The sequence below is a fragment of the Lontra canadensis genome, unplaced genomic scaffold, assembly GCF_010015895.1.
Source record: "Lontra canadensis isolate GAN:19392208 unplaced genomic scaffold, GSC_riverotter_1.0 scaffold17, whole genome shotgun sequence".
In the NCBI taxonomy this organism is placed as follows: domain Eukaryota; kingdom Metazoa; phylum Chordata; class Mammalia; order Carnivora; family Mustelidae; genus Lontra; species Lontra canadensis.
In genome coordinates, this window is record NW_022631011.1 from 26,040,847 (window position 1) to 26,064,847 (window position 24,001).

The 24,001-nt window shown below is 36.1% G+C and overlaps 1 protein-coding gene across 3 annotated transcripts in view; it reads left to right on the forward strand.

Moving 5' to 3' along the window:
• The window catches only part of NDC80 (NDC80 kinetochore complex component), a 51,752-nt gene that overhangs the window by 18,351 nt on the left and 9,400 nt on the right, over window positions 1-24,001 (forward strand). For all 3 annotated transcript variants that reach the window (XM_032859813.1, XM_032859814.1, XM_032859815.1), the window contains exons 10-13: window positions 540-684; window positions 4,280-4,485; window positions 9,116-9,268; window positions 12,038-12,127. In XM_032859813.1, coding sequence (XP_032715704.1) covers window positions 540-684; window positions 4,280-4,485; window positions 9,116-9,268; window positions 12,038-12,127 — 594 coding nt within the window. The remainder of the gene's footprint in view (window positions 1-539; window positions 685-4,279; window positions 4,486-9,115; window positions 9,269-12,037; window positions 12,128-24,001) is intronic.

Below are 24,001 nucleotides of genomic sequence, written 5' to 3' on the forward strand. Positions count from 1 at the left end.
GTGATCTATCAGTCTTGAACTAATGGTGTTCAGAATATGATGAAAGAGTCTTACCTATTTACGTAAGTCCAAAAAGATCTTTTAAACAGGATCCCCATGTTTTATACCTCTAGGGAGCACAATATAAGAAGCCCTGAGTTATTTAGTTAGTGAAAAGGGAATGGCGATAAGTGTGTTTATATAATGTATTATATTCTAAGAGCTTTCTAAAAGCTAGATGATAATATCCAGATACCTAATTTTATTTGGGGTATTAATATTACTGAATTGCCTAGACTGTTCTGTAAAACATCAGATTTTAAATGTTTTGCTTTTTCATTCTGGCCCTTGACTTTTTGTATCCCAAACTGACTTCCCAAAAAGTACATCTTCTTAATTATGTAATAACATAACAGCAAAGTTCCCTTTTAGTTCTTTGGCTCCCTCTAAAAGGGATAGAAAATGCTAATATACCTTTCTCTAAGATGAATTTAAATAATATTGTGTTATTTTCAAGTAAAGGAATGGTTATCAATTAGAATTTTTTTTTTCTTTTAAAGAATCGTCTGGAGTCATTGAGAAAATTGAAAACTTCCTTACAAGCAGATGTTCAAAAATATCAGGCATACATGAGCAATTTGGAGTCTCATTCAGCCATTCTTGACCAGAAACTGAATGGTCTTGATGAAGAAATCTCTAGAGTAGGTAAGCACAACCAATGCTAAAAGAGGACATTCAGACTGGAATGGGTACCTGCCTGGGGTTTATCACATACACAGACAACTTTGTCATCCATATCATTTTTTCTTTAATGATGAATGGCTATAGCAGGCCACCAAGTTTTCAATGCCTTCTGCATGTATTAGTTTTCTGAGGCTGCTATCGAAAAATACCACAAAATTGGTAGATTAGAACAATAGAAATTTGTTCTAAAGGCCATAAGACCAAAATTTAGCACAGCCAAGCTCCCTCCAAGGACTCTAGGGGAGAATTCATTCCTTGTCTCTTCCAGCTTCTGTTTCCTGATGGTATTCCTGAGCTTTTGGCCATGTCACTCCAATTTCTGCCTTCATCCTCACATTACCTTATCTCTGTATGTGTGTCTCCTCTTCTTTTTGTGTTTGTTTCTCTCAGGCTCTATCGTTTAAGAACATTTATGATGTCATTTAGGACCCACTGGATAATCCAGGGCATAATAATGAGATGAGATAATCTCATCTCAAAGTATTTAATAATATCTGCAAAAAACCCTTTTCCAAATAAAGAAATATTTACAAATTTAGGATCTCATATGTTTGGGTAACCATTATTCAACCATTATTCAAATCATTATTCAACCTTCTAACATGTTCTGTTGTCTGATTTTTTAAAGCCAAGAGGGACCTAATCTAAAAACATGATACCTGATATAAATATATATTCTCTTCTGCCTTGTAATTAGTAAGCCAGATTCTTAAACCTCTCCTGGCTTTAGTCTGCTACAATTGTCTTATTACTACTACCTCCTAAACCACTTGGCAACTTAAGCTGATTGAAAAAGTAAGATGGAAAGATGAAAGTACTACAATTCTTTGGAAGCAAAAGCCCAATTAAAGAAAGTGTGTTTATATCCTGTGAGTTCCTAACCTTGTTTTTCATAAGCACGTATCAGTCATAACTGTAAAATTAAAAGTACCGTAACACATGGATTGATATTTCTATACTGCCAGAAGGCAAGCAAAGGGAAGTATTCATAAATCACAGAGCCATTGGATGGCACTTTACAAAATGAATAATCCTATGGACCTATTGTACTATTTTTCTAGGTGTTTGTCCACTTCAGTTTTATTCTTATAGGATTTTACAGATTGTGTCTGTCTCACATAGGATTTGTGTAGATAGTCCTTAGGATATTTGATTTAATGCTTAGTCTATATAATATTAACCATCTGTCAAGTCAAAGATAATTATATGGAGTATTTGTTTAAATCAGCTTGTTTTTTCCAAATAATTCTGATTACATATATTAGATTTCCTCTAAACCAAGCCTTTAAATAATTTACACTTGGCCCCGAACATTTGTTCTCCGTGTTGACAAGAAGCCATAAACTAATTTTTTATCACAACAATATTTGTAAGGCAGGGATGCCTGGCTGGCTCATTTAGTTAAGCATCTACCTTCAGCTCAGGTCATGATCCCAAGGTCCTGGAATCGAGTCCCACATCAGCTCCTTGCTCAGCAAGGAACCTGCTTCACCCTCTGCCTGCCGCTTCCCTTGTGTGCTCACTCTCGCTCTCTGACATATAAATAAAATATTTTTGAAAAAATATATTTGTAATGCAGTTAAATCAATACTTTATAATAGTCTGTCTTCCTCATTGGTATTTATCAAGAGAATTTTCATATTCCTACTTTTCTTGTGAGAATTTTTTCCCCATAATTGCAAGCTAAAAAGGTGAGAGAGATACTTTAGCCATCATTTACTATTCCAGATTGATTTAGTTTGAGATAATTTTTATAACTTAACCTAAGACGTTTTTATTCTGAGTATTTTAACTTTCATAATTTTTTTTAAAGATTTTATTTATTCGACAGATGGAGATCACAAGTAGGCAGAGAGGCAGGCAGAGAGAGAGGGGAAAGCAGGCTACCTGTGGAGCAGAGAGCCCAACGTGGGGCTTGATCCCAGGACCCTGAGATCATGACCTGAGCCGAAGGCAGAGGCTTTAACCCACTGAGCCACCCAGGTGCCCCTTTCATGATTATTTAAAGTCACTCACGGCCAAGAATCAAAGAGACCTAATTAAACTGTCTGGATATAAATAGATATAGAGATAGGAAGGAAGAGAGAAAGAAAGATAAATGGATGGATGTACATTGTGGATTTTTTGTACAGATTCCTGTGATAAATATATAATGTTTTACTTCATCTATTTTTATTTTGAACTCAAACGTGGGACTTCACAAGAACGTGCTACAAATGAGTTATAACGAAGCTAAGATCTTGATCCTGTAAACCCATGGAATGATTGTCTTGGCCCATTTGGTCAGCATATTCTCATCCATCTATTCCAGCCTGCTTAAAAGTACTATCATATTTATAAGCTGTGAATAACAAAAGGTTGGAAAATACCATTCTATATAACCCCAAATATTTTAAGTTTGATAACTTTTCTTGCCCTTTGCATGATCATTTCCTGTTTGTAAGCATCATTTTGTCTTAGTACAATAATATACTCATTCTTGATTATAGATTTTGGTAAGTAGAAGGGCGCTTGGGTGGTGCAGTCATTTAAGCATATGACTTTTGGTTTCAGCGCCAGTCATGATTTTGGGGTCCTGGGATCAAGATCAAGCCCCACAACATGCTCTGCTTAGTGTGGAGTCTGCTTGAGATTCTCTCTCTCTCCCTTTGCCCCTCCCACCTGTACTCACACTCTCTCAAATAAATAAATATTTAAAAAAAAACTTTGGTAAGTAGAGCAAGAACTTAACCACTGTAGTTACTTACTGTTTGATCAAACTACTGAAAATGCCCATGAATAAGAATAAAGTGATGTATTTGAATATAAATATTTTTATATTTGTGAAGAATTTGTGGGTTTTTTGACTTATTGCTGAGAATCATGCTGGAGTATAAAAAGCATTTGAACTGAACATTGGCAGACTATCCCTCTTAAGTGTAAGAATTCTTAATCATTATGTGTGGGGCCGTATTTTTTTCATGTAGCACTTTCTGAAAATCATGCAAGCCAATAGGGAAGTAAGTTTCTAACAAAATTTTAGTTGTATCATCTTTCAGAAATGTTATTAACAAAGTGAGATCAAATAGAATCATCCCCACAAAGAGAAGAGAAAAATATAAACGTACATAACTTGGAAATTTAGACATATTAATCAAGTCTATTCAATAATGGCATCAGGGTGCATGACTGACTCAGTCAGTAGAGCATGCCACTCTTGATCTTGGAGTTGTGAGTTTGAGCCCTACGTTGGGTTGTAGAGACTGAGGTAAAAAAATTTAAATCTGGGGCACCTGGGTGGCTCAGTGGGTTAAAGCCTCTGCCTTTGGCTCAGGTCATGATCTCAGGGTCCTGGGATTGAGCCCCACATCCGGCTCTCTGCTCAGCAGGGAGCCTACTTCCTCTTCTCTCTCTGCCTGCCTCTCAGCCTACTTGTGATCTCTGTCAAACAAATAAATAAATAAAATCTTAAAAAAAAAATTTAAATCTGGCTCAACAATGTTTGAAAAATAAATAACAGCCTCAATTTCTTTGTAGGAATTGAAAGAACTTAACAAATTTGTTTTCTTCAATGCAGAACTAGAATATGAAACAATGAAACAGGAGAATACTCGCCTGCAGAATATTGTCGATAACCAGAAGTACTCAGTTGCAGACATCGAGAGAATAAATCATGAAAGAAATGAATTGCAACAAACCATTAATAAATTAACCAAGGACCTAGAGGCTGAACAACAGCAGTTATGGAATGAAGAGCTAAAATATGCCAGAGGAAAAGAGGCGGTATGTCATCCCATTTCCAGAGTTGCAACTTAGAGCTGACATTCATTAAGGTCTACACCTATTAAGAAAAACTGAATGGGTAAAATAAATTGGCTAAAGAGTTAAAACTTTAGCATTGACATTTTACTAAAACACACATGTCACTTTCATTAACACCCCAATTTCTCTCCATCAGATTTAAGGTAGTCTGTATTTTTTAGCAGTGAGCCCAGAAATAAGCAAAAATGTCTCTAAGTCCATGAAAATAATATTCATAAATCACATGCCTTTTATTCTAGAAGAGGTTATGAGTCATCCTTCATTTACCTATTCACCATTCAAACATTTGTTTAACATCTGCTGTGTGTCACTTCCCATGCTGAGCTCAGAAGAATAAAGATATAAAGACAGACTCTGCCCTAAAGAAACTTCCAGTCTAGTTGATATGAGACCATGAGATCAGACCTCTAAAAGATGTTTGCACAGGGTATTGAGGAAACATACAGTATTCTTAATGCAGATGTAGTGTTTGTGGTGTGGGAAGTTGTATGAGGTAATTTTTAGAAAGGTTTCCTTGAAGAGGTAACACCTGAACTGATTTGGGAAGTGTAAGTAAGAGTTCTCTTGGCAAGGGTAGGGGAGTCAGCAAACAAGTACATGGGAAAACTCAGAGAGAAAATAGTGTGTTGTACTCGCATCAGAATCTTTTCATCTGGCTAGAGCTTAATAGCAAGGGATAGGGGCACACCAAAAGAAAACTCAAGAGAAAAAGCATATACCAGACGATAATGATTCTTTTCATATTTGAAAGTTTGGACTTTATCCTGAAAGCTCCAAGAAGTCCTTACGATTTTTAAACATATGACATTTCAGAAAGATCTCATTTTTGGTCATGAGAGAAATGGATTGGAAGGGAGCAAAACAGTTAAGGATCTGTGGCAGTAATGCAGTAAGAAGTTATGAGCTAGATTTAGATAGTGCTAGTGGAGATTCAAAGAAGTGAGTGGATTCTGACTTAGGAGGTGCTCTTAGGAGGTAGAGTGAGTAAGACCTGATGAAAGAAAAAGGATGCATTCACTTGCACCCTTTGGAGTGGCTTGGTGCTCACTCCAAAATAGAAGAGAAGTGGCCAGTCAGGAATAGGGTTGGTATGCTGGACCTGTTACGTCCATGGGGCATCCAAGAGAACATATTTAACAGGCTATTTTTCTTTGAGTCTGAACCTCAGCATAAAATATGAGGGTTTGCAATGTAGATTAAGTAAAAATCAGTATGTATTGTGACTGAAACCACAAGGGTAGCTGAATTCACCAAGGGAGGATTCACAGGAGGAAGGGAGCACCAGCATCTTAAAGTGGACAAAGGTTCCTCAAGAGAAACCTACAAGTAAGTGAGGACTAGCCAGAAAGATCACGAGGATAGAAACTGAGAAAGGAAGTCGGGAAGGAATTACCATTGTCAAATGCAATAAGGGGATTTAAAAGTTTCTGTCAGATTCCGTAACAGCAGTCACTAGTGACCTTCACCAGAACCAAATTACTTGACTTTATTTCAGTTTTTTGTTTGTTTCTTTGTTTAAGATTTTATTTATTTGACAGGCAGAGATCACAAGCAGGCAGAGAGGCAGGCAGAGAGAGGTGGAAGCAGGCTCCCTGCTGAGCAGAGAGGCCAATGCAGGGCTTGATCCCAGAGCCCAGGATCATGACCTGAGCCAAAGGCAGAGGCTTTAACCCACTGAGCCACCCAGGCGCCCCTTCATTTCAGTTTTATAGGTAGCACATTACCCTTTTAGCCACCATTGTTGAGAAAGTGTGCATATTGTCCATATGAATTTCTAGATAAAGATTATCCTTATTTTTGTTGGCAATCCCTTAATAAATGTTCTATACTTCTGTTTGCTATACTTCTTGCTAGCTATGCAGTCTTTACTCTTTTTAATGTAGCTCTCAGTAGGTATGAACTTTTTCTTAATGATTTAGCATAATCATGCATGTGACACCAACGTATTCTAAAAGAGCAATAAGTTAACAGGTTATCTAGGAACCAAATAAAACTTTCCTGTCAAATAATTCCAAAGTGATCTTTTCTGCTATTATACACTATCGCATTCTTAAGAAAAGTTATTTAAGACTCTTTTTTTAAGAAAAGGTAATAAAATGTGTCTTTCAAAGGGCTTTTTTTTTAATGGAAAAAATAAACTAGAGAGTTTCAAAATTAACCTTCGAAGTGTTCTACCCTAGTATTTTCAGTTATAATGTTTGTTTATTGGTAGGTATAGTACTAAAATATATACCTCACTGAGAAAGATTTAGTCTCTGTTTTGCTCCAAAGGTAATGTGGTTTTTTATCATATTAGTGCCAGCACTTTCCTTAGTACATTATTTCTTAAAAATATTTATCACTGTTATTAAAATGAAAAAAGTAGTTCAAAGCATCTCTTTTTGCCCAAAGGGACAATACTGGTTTTTCATCCCAGTCGCCTTATAAAGTACATTATAGGCATAATACAAGTAGTTTCTTAGTCAGGTTTTAACTCTTCTATATTTTTAAAAATCTGTAGTTTGCACACCTACATATGTAATTTTTCATCTGGAAAGAACAGTTCAGTATGAGCAGTAAACATTCATTGCCTTTTTTTTTTTAATCCCTGTTTCACCATACTTTTGCTTTGCCTTGACTGTCTTTACTCCCTCATCCTACCCTCTAGGTAACCTCTGTCCCTGTGTATTAAGGGGAAACATAGACATTTATAAGAAATAGGCTGTAGTGGTGATCCCAAAAGTCTTTGAACCTAGAATTTGGTAAACCTGTATTTTAACCCTGGATTTTCCATCATATACCTGTTTGAACTCAGCATGTTATCTCGCCTCTCATAGTCTCAGTTTCCTTATTAATAATGTAAGATGTGGTTAAACTACATCAGTGAATCTGAAATAAGCTCCTTCAACAAACATTAATATATTTTATTTCTCAAGCACTGTGTGAGAATGGGGAAGTTTTGAATCTCTGGACAAGGTGAACTCTTGAGTTTGACTAGCTAAAATTAGCTGTATAAATGCTGTTTTTTATTTTGGAGGATCATGCAAAAGAAGAAAATTGTGGGAAATAGGTAAGCAGTGATCTGATTAGGGCAGAGTAAGCCATACACAGTAAGAAGAAAACTTTAGGGTACTAGATGAGAGAGAGATTAAAAAAATGATAGCAGAATGCAAAAATTTAATATGAACATTTGATCCATCATCTTTTTTTGTGAATTAATTTTTATTACACATGCCACCTCTGGCTGGTGTAGCTTTTTGGATCTCTATGTTAAGATAACCATTGAACCAACATCTGCTCATCAGGAAAATGTGTGATCGGTTTTCACTCTCTGAGTTGCGTGTGGGAAGAATAAATGTGCCACACATTTGCTCTCCCTGCAGTAAGACGTCGTAAAGTGCATGGGCTTGTGAAAACTGTTTTCATTCAGATAAATAAACTGCTAGTGAAGAACAGAAGCAACTACCTATAAAACCATTTAGTATAAGGACAAACAGAGCTTACACATTTTAGTAATCCCTAGAGAGCTACTATCTTACAAATTAGTTGAAATTTTTTCCTGATTCATTAGTAAGAAATCTTAAATGTGGGGCACCTCGTTAACTCATCTGAAGATCTTGCAACTCTTGATCTTGAGGTTATGAGTTTGAGCCCATTTTGGGTGTAGAAATTACTTAAATGAATAATACTTAAAAATAATACTTAAGTAAAAATACTTAAATAAATAACTTTTAAAAATCTTAAGTGTAATATATAAGTAGCCTTGCTTTTGAGAGCTGATAAATTTTTGGAAATTACAAATTAAGTTTCAGTGGGTGCTCTTCCCCCATTGCATTCTTTCACTCAAAGTCTTCAGTTTTGTAGATAGGTAACAACAGTGAGAAAATGAAATGGAGGAAGCAGTATGAAAATAAATTGTCTAGACTCTGCAAATTCATTTATTTAATCAAATATTGGGTACCTCCTAAATGCCAACCACTATTCTGAGTCCTGCAGGGACTGCTTTCATGGAGCTTACAATGAAAGTAAATCAATAAATACTTCAGGTATTAGTAAGTGCTATGAATAAAAATAAAGAGGATTGAGAAATATAGAGCAAAAGCCTTTCTGATGATGTAATTTGAACAGAGCCCTGAAGGAAGGGAAGAAGACCGGGAAATATGGAATTGTTATTAAAATATTTTTGTTAAAATGAAATTTGTGACTTCTATGATTGCATTTCACTTATTTTGGAGAAATGAAATATTTTATTTTGTACATTGATGATACCAAGGTTTGTTTGGTTTCATAATTTCTCTGACAGTTTAAAAAGTAAATTTTAATTAATACCTAAATATGGATTCTCGTTCCAAACTATCCAGTAAGTGAAAGAAGAGTAGCATATTGCTTACTAATTAATTACAATTTTTAAATTACACAGATTTAGTGTGAATAAAATCTTTCATTCTTTGCATTTTAAAACTGCCACCCTTACTACTCAAATAAACCAAATTACTAAACTATAAAAAATACTGTAATTTTTATGTATAATTGCAGAAATGCCAATTGAAACCATATGGAAAGGGGCTGTTTGGTTTGCTTTAATATTTCTTTTTGTGTTCTCTTCCTACAGATTGAAACACAATTATCAGAGTATCACAAGTTGGCCAGAAAATTAAAACTTATCCCTAAAGGTGCTGAAAATTCCAAAGGTTATGACTTTGAAATTAAGTTTAATCCTGAAGCTGGTGCCAACTGCCTTGTCAAATACAGAGCTCAAGTTTACGTAAGTACTATAAGTAGTTCAAAAGATTTTTAAATGATATGACTAATGTCTTGTTCATTTACTTATAAGTAAGAGTTTAAACTTCAGCATCTTCATAAATGAGGACTGAACATAGAAATAAAACACTGAAACTTTTAATCCTCCTTTGTTTTGGTATTTAAAAGTCTTTATTGTACCATCCTCTTTGAATTATAAAGCCTTTTCTTCCTCTCTACCTACTTTATTTACTCACCTAACCAATAGAAACTTTGATTATATTTAATATAGACACCAGGACTGAAAAGAGAAAAATTACCTGACCCTTGCTCTTAAGTAAATAAATAATTGCTATATATGTGCTTTATTAGAAATGTTCACAAGTTATGGTGTTGAAATCAATTCTTGCCGGAACTGGGGGTAGGAGAAGTGTCCCCAGAGATGGTGAACCTGGAATGAAATCTTGAAAGATGAGGTATTTATTGGGATGGTCTGTGGGAAAGAGCTTCAGGCACAAGGACACTCATAAAGTCATGTGTGAAGGCATAAATATAATAGGGGATTAAGTAACACTAGTCAATAATGAAAAATCTGCACCTAATTTTTAAATATGGACAAGGATATAATTTATAGAAGAAAATTTTTAAATCATTCTATTGCATCTTCTCAATTATTCACAGATTTTAGTATTTTAGTGGCCCCCTCAAAAATGACACTTTTCAAAATACTTAGTTTTTTAATAAAGAATGTCAGGGTCTAAAGCTATGCATTTTTCCCTTGAGAATCATTCATGCATTCAGTAAATTATTGATTAAATACATAGTATGCCCCTCACCAGCTAGGTGTTGGAGATGAAATACCCAGAAAGATACAATTCCTGCATTTCCAGAGATCACAGTTTATTGGTGAACAGACTTTAATTAAATAAAGCTAGACTCATTTTCAATAGAAAAAATCCATCCAGTAAACATACAGTCTTACTGAATTGTTTCTCAAGCAATAGCTAGGTAGGCAGGTAGACAGGCTGGCAGCCAGATAGTTTACGCACTACTATTTTAAGTAATTTGACACTGATGCAAGAAAATAATTACCTGCTTCAAATCACTGTAGAAAGGATTACCTAATACCAAAAGAATTCACATTCTAAGAAAAGAGGAAAGGTTTTACTATGGTCTCTGGAAATAGTTTTACATAATAATAGAAATAGTATCCAGAAGGTGCAACCCCAACTGTTATAAGTAGTATTTGGAGAAAAGTTCTTAAAGAGGCGTTGCATCGGGGCACCTGGGTGGCTCAGTAGGTTAAGGCCTCTGCCTTCGGCTCAGGTCATGATCCCAGAGTCCTGGGATCGAGCCCCACATCGGGCTCTCTGCTCGTCATGGAGCCTGCCCCTCTCTTTCTCTGCCTGCCTCTCTGCCTACTTGTGATCTCTGTCTGTCAAATAAATAAATAAAATCTTTAAAAAAAAAAAAAAAGGCATCGCATCTTGCAAAAAAGAGCGCCAAAATTAAAAACAATAACTTCAGAAGACCTACTAAAAAACGTAGTAACACGGGTTTTCCTTTTGGTGATGAAGATGATTTGGAATGAGAGGTGGTATTTATACAACACTGAATGTACTAAATGCCACTTACCTGTATGCTTTAAAAGAGGTAGTTTTATATTAAATTCATTTTAAATTATTTCAATTCAACCATTTTAAAGTGTGAGTTTGATGTCAATAAAAAAATAATAATAATGGGAAACAATGAGGTACTGTGTTGAAAGAAAATTAGTAGAATAGAGGATAAGCATAAGAAATACAAGCAATAAGAGCTTCAAGGTTGGTGAACACATGGAAATGCAGGGCACACCCAGAGGGTATGGAAGCTTTGTCCCCCTTCCCAAGTACCTTGCCTTATGCATCTTTTCCATCTGGCTGTTTCTGACTTTCATCATTCTTAAATAAACTGGTAAACATTTGCCTATGCTGGATACCCACCTTGCTTTATTCATGGAAAAACTCACCCTGGTGATCTCTCTGAAGTAGTATGTCAAGGAGTCCGTGGTTCTTTTTGCAGTCTCTGAGTCTTCATTTTGTAGCTTTTTCAACCAGTCAGTTGCTGCTGGTAGACATATGCTATGTTTCAAGTCTTGCTATTCTAGCAGAATTCCAATGAATAGCAGAAAGAAGAAATACAAGCAGATAATTTTAAGATTAAACAGTTGAAAAGGATTAAGAGAAAAATATAAATTGTTTTCAGAAAAGACACTGCATTAAAATAAGTGTATTTATAAAATATTTGAATAATAGCAGTGAATCCGCAGAATCCATAAGCAAATCTAAAATTTTGCAAGTATCCAAAACCAAAAGCAAGTTGGATTCTATAGTTACAGAAATTACATTGAAAATTAGTTTTATTGTCACTGCTGGGTGACTCACTAGGTTGAGCATCATCTTGGTTTCTATTTAGGTCGTAATCTCAGAGTCCAAAGATCAAGCCCTGACGGAGTCAGGCTTCTTGCTCAGTAGGGAGTCTACTTGAGATTCTCTCCCTCTTCCTTTGCCCCACCCCTGCATGCCTCTGTCTGCGTCTCTCTCTCTCTCTCTCTCTCTCTTTAATAAATAAATTTTTAAAGAAAAAAATTACTTTTATTGTCTTATTTATGGTGTATTAATTTAGTGTGAAAACTAAATGGCTTCACTTTTTTTCCTCCAAAAGTGGCTCCTTCTATCACAATACATAGATGCCTCATGAGAGCTTTTGTACTTACATATATTATATGTAACCCATATTCCTATGTATTTTATAGGTACCACTCAAGGAACTCTTGAACCAAACTGAAGAAGAAATTAATAAAGCTCTAAATAAAAAAATGGGGTTAGAGGATACTTTAGAACAGGTAAGTAACAAAATATAGTTTTTAAAAGCAAAAATAAGATTTTTAACTCTTAAAGATGGTTTGTAGTTTCTAAGGAATGAATTTGTAGCTTTTAAGTAATGAATTTTTAAGATATTATGTAAAAGGAGAATTGAGTATTCCCTTGACTTATAAATATTTGAGGTAACTTTTAAAATAACTTAAACAGGGACGCCTGGGTGGCTCAGTGGGTTAAAGCTTCTGCCTTCGGCTCGGGTCGTGATCCCGGGGTCCTGGGATCGAGCCCTGCATCGGGCTCTCTGCTCAGCAGGGAAGCCTGTTTCCCTTCCTCTCTCTCTGCCTGCCTCTCTGCCTACTTGTGATCTCTGTCTGTCAAATAAAATATTTTAAAAAAATAAAAATAAATAAACATCCTAGACTACACATGTCATTGATGATGAAATAATAAAATACTGAGTAAATTATCCTTGATTTTAAATGAAGAATTGCCCAGGTGCCTGGGTGGCTCAGTCATTAAGTGTCGGCCTTCAGGTCAGGTCATGATCCCGGTGTCCTGGGATGGAGCCCTGCATTGGGCTCCCTGCTCAGCAGGAAGCCTGCTTTTCCCTTTCCCACTCCCCCTGCTTCTGTTCCCTCTCTTGCTGTGTGTGCTTCTGCCAAATAAGTAAATTCAATCTTTAATAAAAATAAAAATAAATGGAGAATTATCTCCTTCAACTTCAGATAATTTAATATACCTTTTTCTTTTTAAGTTTTATATATATTTAAGTAAATCTCTACACCCAACATGGGGCTCAAATTTACAACCCTGATATCAAGATTTGCATGCTCTTTGGACTGAGCCAGCCAGGTGCCCCTTAATATCTCTTTATACTATAAGGAATTTGAGGAGGCTACCTTAAAAGTAGATATGTATCACTTGGGGCTTGAGGCAAAGTAGCTATGATAAATGAAGAGATTTTTATTAACCACATTTTTCATTCTGCACTATGAAATTCAGGGGAACTCAAATGCCAATAGAAGTCTACTTCCAAAAAATGTTTCATAAAGTTCCTTCTTTTTTTTTTTTTTTTTTTAATATTTGATTTATTTATTTGACAGATCACAAGTAGGCAGAGGGGCAGACAGAGAGAGAGGGGGAAGCAGGCTTCCCGCTGAGCAGAGAGCCCGATGCGGGGCTCGATCCCAGGACCCTGAGATTATAACCCTGGCCGAAGGCAGAGGCTCAACCCACTGAGCCACCCAGGTGCCCCAAAGTTCCTTCTTCTAAGATACTTGAAATATAATATAATATATATAAATATAAATATATATATAAATATAAATATAACCAATATAACCAAAAGATAACACTACTATTGATTCAGTAACCTTTAAATATTGTTAAAGTTGATTAAGAAGCTATTTCTCAACCTCACATAAAAGGTATTGTTTATATGACACCATACAACTGAAGGAAAACTCTAGTTAATTCAGCTCAACTCAACTAGTACTGTTAACTCAACTAGTACTGTGACATCTCAAGGTACAAAATCCTGTCTTTACTCAGAATAGAAATTTGTTTTTCTCATCTGGAAATAAAACCTATGCATTTCACAAATTTTTTCAAGTTAACAAATTCTATCAAAACTTACTTTGTATTAGAAAGAATTCCCAGTCAAAAAAATATAGCAAACTTCTTAACATTAGATAAGTGGGCCTTTTCATGATACTATTGTTATTATAATTTGGGGTTTCTATAACATCACACAATGGAAAGAAGATAAGGAGCTAGGACTACTTAAACAGGTACTCTGCAGGTGTGTGGGTTATTTAAGATATCTTCACTTAAGTTCCTTCAGTTTGATTTCTCTCTTTCGTTGGAATGGGCACTAAACCTGCAGACTTTCAAATTGACTTGAAACTTTTTAAAAGCCGTAGGCAGGAAAACCTGGAAGGGACGCCCCAGGGAGTTATAAAATGCCTACTATAGGTGGGGCACCTGGGTGGCTCTGTTGGTTGATCCTTGACTCTTGATTTCAGCTCAGGTCATGATCTCAGGGTCCTGAGATCATCCCCGCCATGCCCAGTGGGGAGTCTGCTTGAGATTCTCTCTCTGCCCACTTCCCTCCATGTTCATGCTCTCTCTGTCTCTCTGAAATTAATAAAACTTTTTTTTTAATGCCTACTATATAGTATAGGCTACACTATAGTATAGGCTGTAGATAAATATAACAAGTTTGAATGAAGTATAAACTCCCATTTGGAGGAAAAGACTGACCTGTAGTTACACTAATCAGGTTCACATTTTTCAAAACCCTTTTGGTCATAGAAAAGTGACTTGTGGGGAAGCACTTGAAATTGTTAAGAAGTTAAACCAAAGTATTACAGTAGCAATAGAAGGAAGGGGACAGATTTAGGAAATGTTGAGGTAGACCTCAAGCAATTTTTGGCAGACTGTAAAAGCTGGGAGGGAAAGAAGTACCAACAGTAACTTCCATTTTTTCCAGTGTGGGCAACCTTGGGGAGGAAAAATGAGTGCAACTAATCAGCCCTGTACTGGTGATATTGAGCTTGCCGTCTGCAGAACACAGACATCCAAAAGGAAGCCAAAGTAATAGATTCAGAACATGGGGAGAGATTAGGTCTGAAAATACAGATTTCAGAGTCTTCACCATATAGGTGGCTCTTAAACCTAAATGTGGATGATATTTCTGAGACTATGTAGAGGAAAGTGGCAGAGGATCAAATCTTGAGAAACAACACTACTTAAGAGATAGACAAAGGAAGATTCTGGGAAAAACTCTTAGAAGAGGACAAGGGACACCTGGATAGCTCAGTTAATTAAGTGACTGCCTTCAGCTCAGGTCATGATCCTGGACTCCCAGGATCAGGTCTCCAATCAGACTCACTGCTCAGCAGGGAGTCTGCTTCTCCCTCTGACCCTACCCCTTCTCATGCTCTCTCTCTCAAATAAATAAAAATCTAAAAAAAGGAAAAAAAGATGAAGAAGAAGTAGATAAAATAGAGAACAGTCACAGGAAGAAAAACGCTTATAAAAGTCAAAGTAGGGAAGATTTTCAGGAAAGCCTTGCCTCTAACTAAATTAACTGTGGTAATTATTTCATATTATATACATATATTAAATCATTATTTTATACACCTTAAACCTATATAATGGTATATATTAGTTATATCTCAAAACTAGGGGAGAAAAAGGAAAGCTCAGTAATGTCATATACTTCAAAGACTAAAGACTAAAATAGTTTTTAAAATTTGACAGTTTAAAAATATGCAGGGAATGATCCCAATCTTTTGATACCAGTTGAGACCTGATTTAGGACCGAGGATGTGATCTATTCTGGAGAATGTTCCATGTGCACTAGAGAAGAATGTGTATTCTGTTGCTTTGGGATGGAATGTTCTGAATATATCTGTGATGTCCATCTGGTCCAGTGTGTCATTAAAGGCCTTTATTTCCTTGTTGATCTTTTGCTTGGATGATCTCTCCATTTCAGTGAGGGGAGTGTTAAAATGCCCTACTATTATTGTATTATGGTTGATGTGTTTCTTTGATTTTGTTATTAATTGGTTTATATAGTTGGCTGCTCCCACGTTAGGGGCATAGATATTTAAAATTGTTAGATCTTCTTGTTGGACAGATCCTTTGAGTATGATATAGTGTCCTTCCTCATCTCTTATTATAGTCTTTGGCTTAAAATCTAATTGATCTGATAATAAGGATTGCCACCGCTGCTTTCTTCTGATGTCCATTAGCATGGACAAATTGTTTTCCACCCCCTCACTTTAAATCTGGAGGTGTCTTCGGGTCTAAAATGAGTTTCTTGTAGGCAACATATAGATGGGTTTTGTTTTTTTATCCATTCTGATACCCTGTGTCTTTTGATTGGGGCATTAGCCCATTAACATTCAGGGTAACCATTGAGAGATATGAATTTAGTGCCGTTGTATTGCCTGTTAAGGTGACTGTTACTGTGTATTGTCTCTGTTCCTTTCTGATCTACTACTTTTAGGGTCTCTCTTTGCTTAGAGGACCCCTTTCAATATTTCCTGTAGAGCTGGTTTGGTGTTTCCAAATTCTTTCAGTTTTTGTTTGTCCTGGAAGCTTTTTATCCGGATGGAACTAGAGGGTATCATGCTTAGCGAAATAAGTCAATCGGAGAAAGACAACTATCATATGATCTCCCTGATATGAGGAACTGGAGATGCAACATGGGGAGTTAAGGGGGTAAGAGAAGAATAAATGAAACAAGATGGGAGTGGGAGGGAGACAAACCATAAGTGACTCTTAATTTCACAAAACAAACAGGGTTGCTGGGGGGAGGGGTGTTGGAAGAGGGGGGTGGGGTTATGGACAGTGGGGAGGGTATGTGCTATGGTGAGTGCTGTGAAGTGTGTAAACCTGGCAATTCACAGACCTGTACCCCTGGTGATAAAAATATATTATATGTTTATAAAAAATTAAAAAAAAAACTTAAAAAATAAAAATAAAAAATTTGACAGTTTAACCGTATTAAGATAGCATAAGGTAGCTATCTAATCAAATAAGCTATCTAATCAAATAAGATAGCATTTGAAATAGTAATGGCTAGGGGCACCTGGGTGGCTAAAGCCTCTGCCTTCGGCTCAGGTCATGATCCCTGGTCCTGAGATCCAGCCCTGCATCAGGCTCTCTGCTCAGCGGGGAGCCTGCTTCCCCTTATCTCTTTGCCGGCCTCTCTGCCTACTTGTGATCTCTGTCTGTCAAATAAATAAATAAAATCTTTTTTTAAAAAATGAAATAGTAATGGTTAATCATAAATTAATGAATTAAAATAACTAAAACAATGTTAAACAAAATTCCAGCTGAGTAAATTTGAAGATCTAATTGGCTTTATTCAGCAAGTCAGAAATTGGGCAGCATCCCGTATAACTAGTAGACAAGAGCTCTAAAGGACTACAGAAAGGAAAACAATTTTTAAGGCAGGACAAGGAAGTCATAAACTAAAAAAAAAAATTATTTCAAGCAAGATTTCACCTCCCTTTGAAAGATAAAGGGTCTTATTAGGTGGATTACCTCACTCATGTTAACCAGGAAACTCCAGACTGACCAGTCCTAGGGAGATCATTTACTTGGTAGTTCAAGACTGCAAACATGCATTTAAAGCTTTTGAGAGAATATAACACACTAGGAAATTTTTATGATTATAATAAATAAGGTAATTCCCAGTGTTTGGAGTGCCTTTACAACCATGATACCCAGGACCAACACCAAGTCATCTTTTTAAAAGTGGCTTCCTCAGTGATCTTACATAAATGATTTTCATCGTCCCCAGAATTGCTAGTCCAGGTGCAGCAGGTAATACTGACCCCAACACAAGTACCTCCCTGCTTGGCTAAAAGATAATCAAGGGCTATCCTATTACCAAGCACAACTTTGGCCAGAGTCAAAGTAAGCTAATTTTGAGTCCTGAATGCCTTTGAGTCATGTAAATCCCTTCTGCCTTGACAATTTAAATTTAGGGAGGTGACCAGTGAGGTATCTCAGTTTGTGGATAGTTAGAGGCACAATTAAATAGCCTAAGAAGCATTGCTCAATTATATATTAGCCATTCAGGCATTCATAAGCCCAGCCAGAATAATAACCACCACAGACAAAGAAAAACCCTGTTGGGGCCCAAATCATTCCTGTAAGGCTGTCCCATTAATGGATTAAATCACAGGGATTGCTGCATTCACCCGTACAAACCAGGGGTCAGTTAGGTTTTCTCCTAGCCTGAAATTAAAAGTTGTTCCAAATACCAGAGAAAAACCTCCCTTAGCAGTGGCCTAGGAAATACAGATGATGGTGTTATCTTTCCAGGACAATGCCAAAGTAAAGAGAAGAATAGAGGGTGTCATGTTAAGATACAGTATGAAGTCCCGATCCAGCATCTTGGGAGGAAACAGTCTATCTTACTGTCAGCTACTTCTCTTCTTAGTTAATCTTAATTTGCTTTGGAGGTCTCCATCATTTGCCCAGGACCAAATGTCAGGCAGAACCTTCTTCAGCTGTGAGACGCTAGGGTTCAGGTCCCTGAAGTTTTGCTGCCATCAGGGTGGTAAGGAGGTAGTAATGGTCTCTTTAAAGGAGATTCAAGGCAGTCTTTGTTCTTAGTAATTCCAAATCAGAAGTCAGAGGAGAAAATTGGAAACATTAATTTGGAAAGTCATAGTCAGATATGTGAGGAAATTAGAATAATCCAAGACCTAGTCTGATTTATAGGTATATAACAAAACCTCAAAGATAACAGGATTATGATTTAATATCTACAAAGGTTCAAACCTAATTTTTCTCTCTGCAGTTACACCCATATCTACTGAAGATAACCATGGTAAAAGTAACTTATTTGCATTAAACTTGGTCTCGTTATTTACAGAAAAATAGCAAGAAAAGCAATTGACCATAAAATCTTTTTTAAAATTGCTTTACTGGAGACTTGTAAGCATGGTGTACAAATCAAGCCTCATATGGGGCTGTCTGCTCAGCAGGGAGTCTTCTCCCTCTCCCTCGGCCCCTCCCCCCACCCACACACGTGCACTTGTGTTCTCTCTCCTCTCTCAAATAAATAAGTAAAATCTTTAAAAAAAAAAAAAAGACAAAAAAACCCTCTTAATTAAATTCATTCCAATCTTACAACCTTGACCACACATAGAATGTCCTTCCCTTATTATTTCTACCAGTTTTAATTATACATATTAAAATTTCTACCATTAGGAACTTTTAATTTCTAGTGAAATCTAAGAAGTAAGAAATTATAAACCATCTTTTACATTATCATTCTGTAGATTAGCAGACTAATAAATACTTCTTTATGATTTCTAGAAACGTGTTTTCTCACAGAAAATTTGTCAGGGTCATGACACATGTTTATTAGTAAATCCACATATCTTTAGTTCCTGTGTAAAAGGAATTAAAAAGTAGATAAACCAATATTCAGTAACTAATGTGTTAGTATTTTATCTTATTTGGAAATGATCTGAATAGTGAATGAATTTAACTTAACTGATCATTTAACTTAACCTAGCAAAACTTTAAGTTTCCAGGTTACCAAAAAGACTTGGGGAAACTATTTAAAAGTTCACCTAAAGGGGGCGCCTGGGTGGCTCAGTGGGTTAAGCCTCTGCCTTCTGCTCAGGTCATGATCCCAGAGTCCTGGGATCGAGCCCCGCATCGGGCTCTCTGCTCAGCGGGAAGCCTGCTTCCTCCTCTCTCTCTGCCTGCCTCTCTGCCTACTTATGATCTCTCTCTCTGTCAAGTAAATAAATAAAATCTTTGGGGAAAAAAAAAAAAGTTCACCTAAAAACTTTTTATGTTTTTATATCCCTTTAATTTACTTGTTCTTTACTGTGTTTCGATTACCAACCAAAATTTCATTAGACATTAGACAAAGTCAGTCATCATCCCAAGATAATTTTTCTTGCTGACAAATTTTGTAGAGATAACATAAACTGATTTGATCGATAAACCCAGGTGGATAAGACTTGTATGTATGCATTTTATTCAATGTTTATAACTTGAAAGAAAAGTTTATTTTAGTTAAATCAAACAAACTTAAGTTAACCTTAATAATGAATATTTTCTTAAGTGTTGTGAATTCAGAAAGCATTTGGGTTAGTTTCCATTGTTTTTTGTTTTTTTTTTTGTTTGTTTTACTTTTTATGAATACTGAATTTATTTAAACACTTAGTTTAGGTCAATTAAATAGAGCTTTTTTACAAACTAATTTTAGAGGTAGAAAAATACCACACACCTTTAATGCACTTATAAGAGACACACATAAACATATAGACAGATATAAACAGAGACCTTCTGGCCCTTGTTTTACTAGTTAAAAAGAATTTGTATCTAAGTTGTTTATCTGGTAGATAGAGTTATTTAAGGCTACTTGAGTGGATGGCTTAAACTAAGTTTTAAATGATGTTTTCTTTTTTCATTTTTTTCCTGATAAGAATTATCCCTGAAGTTGTACTTTAACATTTACATTTCAAAGACACAGGAAAGAATACAAGTTACAAGACTTTTAAAATAAATAGGGAAGGTTTGGGGACTGGTAAAAAGAAACAGATGAACTTTGAAATGCTTCTAGAGTTACATTTTCTAGTTTTGTAAAGAAGTGAATAAATCTGAAGATCTAATTGACTTTGTTCAACAATTCATGAGTCAGGCAGCATCCCATTTAGCAAATAGAAGAGAGCTCCAAATGACTGCAGAAGGGGAAAGAGACTAGAGGCACACAGTTAGGAAGCCTAATAGTATCCTGAATGATAAATGGTAAAAAACTTAAACCAAGGCTATTGCAGTAAGGATGTAAAAGAGATATTTAAAGATTGAAACAATGTAATTTAGTGGTCCATTTGGATGTGAGCCTCGCAGCGTTCGATCCCACAATCTGAGATCATGACCTGAGCCAAAATCAAAAGTCAGACGCTTAATTGACTGAGCCACCCAGGCGCCCCTGAAGATTTTTAAGTCAGGGCATAACACCCTTGTATTACAGTAAGCCCCATAATGTATGAAGGCTAGTTTAGAAGTACATGAAACTAGAGACATACATTTCAGAGACCTGACAATATCCCAAGTGATAAATGGTAAAGACTCAATCCAAGGCTATTTCAGTGAGGGTGGAAAAAAGAGATTTTAAAGATGGGAACAATGTAATTTGGTCCAAATTTGGTCATTTGGATGTGAAGGTTACAGAAGAGAGGAATTAAGAATGTTCAGATGTCTAGCTTTGGTATATGATGTTAAAGAAAAAAAATTATTTATGACACTTGTTAAAGGAAGTAAGGTGGACTTCATTCAAGGGGGACCATTACAAAGAGGTTTTATAGTAGGTGAGAGAGATTGGGCTCAACTCCAAATACAACAACAACAACAAAAAGGGAATTGTAACCAAGGAGAGTAGAATGCAGATCAGTGGTTAAAGAATTACTGAGAAGGGGGGCGCCTGGGTGGCTTAGTGGGTTAAGCCGCTGCCTTCAGCTCAGGTCATGATCTCAGGGTCCTGGGATTGAGCCCTGCATCAGGCTCTCTGCTCAGCAGGGAGCCTGCTTCCTTCTCTCTCTCTGCCTGCTTGTGATCTCTGTCAAATAAATAAATAAAATCTTTAAAAATAATAATAATAAATAAATAAATAAATAAATAAATAAAATAAAAGAATTACTGAGAAGAAACTCTAGGGGTAAGGGATGATACTGTCTAAACCAGCCTAATAGGGGTAAGGGACGATACTATCTAAACCAGCCTAATAGTGTTCTTGCTGAACGCAGGCCAAGGTGATCAGACACCAGCTGGAGGATGTTGAAGGAACTTGATTAGATATTGAGGTTAGGGATTCTAATTAAACTGTCTTAAGCATGATTCTTGCTAAAACTGGCCAATCAAAGACACAGAAGCCAAAGAGAAACTCCCTTTGAGAAAAGAGTTCAGAAGAGCTGAGTAGTTTGGTCAAGGAGAGAATCTTTTGGTGGTGATATTCTAGACCCTTGATAAAGAATACAAGAGAAGTTTATAGAAGAAAGAATTTCAGTCTGGGATATACTGAGTTTCAGATCTCTAGAACATCAGAGTGGAGACTGTCCTGTAGGCAGTTGGACTATGTACATAGATATAAATATGTATTACTTAGCATGCATTTAATTAAAGCCAAGAAATTTCCCAGGTGTGAAAATGAAAGAGCAAGCTCTCCCAAATGAGCAGATGAGAATACAGCCAAGATCAGAATCCTGGGAGAACATTCACATCCAAAGTACAAACAGAGAAAGAGAAATCCATAAGGAAGAGTTAGAGGGACCTCCCAAGACTTAAAGAGAAAACCAGGAGCTTCCATGGTCATAGAAACCAAGAAAGGGGATTTCAGAAGGAAGTGATCAACTAAATATGTTACTCAGATATAAATCATGAAAGGTGTTCTTTGACTTTAGCAAACAATTTGTTAATGGTGATCTTTGCAAAGGCAACTTCATGAAGCAGAGGAGCCAGAAAGCTTATTGCTGTGGATTGAAATTTGAATGGTAGTAGCAGAAGATACTATAGTATTAATAGTCTACTTTCTATGGAATGCTACAATTAGATCATCACAAAATTTGAGTCTAAGGAGACAAGATGGAACAGTAGTTAGAAAGTGGTGTATGGGAAAGATTTTCATTTTGCAGGGGGTGAGAAGGGGGTTGTTTGAGTTTAAAGGTGAAAGAATGAGTTCAAGGAAAAGAGTTTAAAAAATTAGTTTAAAAAATAAAGTTTAAAAAATTAGGAGTGAAAGGTATTGATGGATTTGAACGTAGTTCATGAAGAAATACCAAGGCTTAGGATCTAGGGAAGAGGTAAAGGGGTTCTCTTCATGAGGAAAATGGGTATCACGCATCCTGAAACTGAAAGAAGGAAGAAGGGTCTTGTAAGAAATATTTTGGTTGTTGGGAGATAGGAAGTGATGGGAATCCAATCTAGTGGCTTCTGTCTTCTCAATGACAGAAGAAAAAAAATTTCTAACTAAAGTAACTAATGATATCTTCTCTGCTTATAAACTGTTGGACAGTTGTTTACTGAATGAATGAACAAAATACTGAAGGAAGTATACCAAACATTAATAACAGTTCTTTGGGATTATAGAATTATTAGTAATTTTTATTTTCCTTAATTTTTCCCTTATTTACTACAGTGGAAATGTATATTTCTGTAATAGGGTTGGGGGAGGCGTGGGAATGTTTAATTGATGAAATTTTAGCAAAGCTCACATGAAAGTTAGAAGCTGCTCAGAGATTAAACATGATTTTGACAAACATGACTTCCTAGTGGAAGTTCTGATTATTTGGCTATGCAATGGTCTTATCGCAGATAAATTTAATGAAACAATTGGTTTAATTCAACACCTTCTTCAGAAGTAACATATCTTTAAACGGGAAGTTTATAGTGTAGGTGTCAAGGGCGAATCACCCCAAGATGTGCCACTTTGGCGTGCAGCTTATTCAGAACTGAAAGTATTCAATACCCAAAAGACTCTAGAAGAAACTTTGATCTCCACCTACCCCCTGATTGCCTAAAGGAATTAAAGGCCCTCCTCCCAGAAGGGAGCTATCACCATAGATAACTACAGTATAATATAAACTAGGGATGGTAGACAGTGAGGAACTTAGCAAAGTCTCTTTCTTAAAATTCCTCTCTATGTCCCATTTGTGTCTGTGTGGCCTAGAAAACATTTGTTTACCAAACATTAACTCTTCCATCTTCCTATGAATTGTTTTCCTTTTCTTAAAATCGCAGACCCCTACCCCCTTATCTTTAGCTCATGATGACAAATACACTTCCTTTTGCTTGTCTTTAGAATCTCCTGTCTTTGTGCATTCCCCATACATACAAAATTAAATTTGGTTTTCTCCTGTTAATCATTCTTATGTCAGTTAAATTCTTAAACCAGCCAAAAGAACCTTAAGAGTAGAGAAAATTTTTTCCTGCTTGAATAGCTTCAGTAACTTTAGTCTTGGGGGGGCGGGGAGAAGGCAGAGGGAGAGGAGAGAAAGAATCTTAAGCAGGCTCCATGCCCAGCATAGAGCCCAACACAGGCTTGATCCCATGACCCTGAGATCATGACCTGAGCCAAGATCAAGAGTCAGACGCTTAATCAGCTGAGCTGATTAGAGTTAGAATGTCTAGGTTGGAGTTGTGGGCATATGCTCTCTGTATGATCCTACGTGAATAGCATTCATTCTAGCCAACTCTTCTCATTTGTAAAATAGAAAAGGAATATTCTTTATAAAGAGACATTTGATAATTGAGTGAGAAGTATATGCAAGTTTCTCTAATAAATATATAGTCACTTTACCATCCTATCATACACCAAACAACAATTGCTTCACTAAATTTCTCCTCAAAATATG